Genomic DNA, 1,524 nt, shown 5'->3' with positions numbered 1-1,524 from the left:
TATATATATATAACTTTTGGAAAACAATTGTGCTGCTACCACAGACTAATATAGCTGGAATTTCACCATTTCAATAAATATTTACATCAACTTGAACCAAAATGCAGGCTGAAATGATTAATATCAACCTATATTTATTGGAATTGTATGGTTTCCTCTTTAATGATCAGAATGGAATCTACCTTGTCTCTGTCCACTGATGATGAAAGCGAGTCAGGAGGAGGACGCAGGCTGCGCCCAGGGGTGTCCCCGCCAGGCGCTGCCGGGCTGCAGCTGGAGGATGAGTCTACCTCAGAGCTGGAGTCTGGTTGCATTTTTTAGTAGCCTATAATTCTCTTTTCTATTATTAATGCATAAGAAGGTAAAGAAATAAATGTCTTATCTGACAATGTCTATCTAAAAAGCTGATCCCCCTTCATTGATCACCTACTTATATCCCATTTGTCAGAAACGGTAACTGTGCAGATATAGTGGAGAGGACCGCCTTTTATAGTGAGCCCGAATTTTATGAATGAAATCTGTGTGGCGAGACCGAACCATTTGCGCAGAAGGAACTGTGATACAGAAAACGGGGGTAAAGTTTGTTTTAATTTTTTTTTCAATTTGATATAGGACCTGCTCAACAAAACTTCTCAAGTATATCATTGCAGTGCATTTTATTTACGCAACGGTCCACAAATAGCGTGTGATTGTTAAGTGACACCCCTACCTACAGAAGGAACCCACCGCCATGAATGAACTACGTCACGTTATGTATGCAGCATCTGCACCCCCCACCCCACCCCCCACCCCATCATACATCACGACATCGCATTAGAAACCACTGGATGGACAGATGAGGTGCTTTTTATCTTTCACTTTCTATGCTGTTTAAATTCTATCAGGTATTAGAGCCATGCTGATGTAATTATCAACCAACTCCGCGAAGATGCTCTTTGACCGCATCTATGACCTCACATTGTATACTTCTCTTCATGCATGCAGCAACACTCCGAGGAACAACGCAGCCAATCGCCGAAAGGACCAGTCGAGCCAAATATGGCTCTTCCGGTGGACCAGCTCGCAGACGGACTGCGCGAGAGCGCGCGCGCGTGTTTTATTGTGCATGTATTGGCACTCTGGCATGACAACTCACCGCAAGAGAAAAGTGAAACAAGCAGCGGCCGTCACAAATTTGTCTTTATCGCGTCACATTAAATCCTTCAACCGTTCGAAGGAAATTCACAATGATTTTTATCATCATAACCCGAATATGTCTTAAATTGAGCCATTTTTTTTCGGTTTCCTTAATACTTGTATCCAAACCTCAAATTTATGTTATTTTTTTATTTTTTTACTTTCCTTTTTCTGTCAAATTAATCAATAATATTGATGTGCGTTTTTTTTTTTCTTTTATTATTATTATTATTATTATTATTATTATTATTATTATTATTATTATTATTTTCACATATAATCTAATTCAACTGGACAGGCTATATTTAGATTTTCGGATGACCTCACAGATCAGAGCAGAGGGGCAAC

General features: G+C 39.6%; 1 protein-coding gene across 1 annotated transcript in view; it reads right to left on the bottom strand.

The window, feature by feature from the left end:
• LOC107083128 (proto-oncogene c-Fos-like) overlaps positions 1-442 on the bottom strand; it is a 4,589-nt gene extending 4,147 nt beyond the window's left edge. The window contains exon 1 of the mRNA XM_015372132.1: positions 183-442. Coding sequence (XP_015227618.1) covers positions 183-314 — 132 coding nt within the window. The 5' untranslated portion in view covers positions 315-442. The remainder of the gene's footprint in view (positions 1-182) is intronic.
• Between the last annotated feature and the right edge of the window lie 1,082 nt (positions 443-1,524).

The sequence above is a fragment of the Cyprinodon variegatus genome, unplaced genomic scaffold (assembly GCF_000732505.1).
Source record: "Cyprinodon variegatus isolate N-32 unplaced genomic scaffold, C_variegatus-1.0 Scaffold4, whole genome shotgun sequence".
Lineage (NCBI taxonomy): Eukaryota > Metazoa > Chordata > Actinopteri > Cyprinodontiformes > Cyprinodontidae > Cyprinodon > Cyprinodon variegatus.
This window is presented reverse-complemented; position numbering and strand designations above follow the sequence as displayed.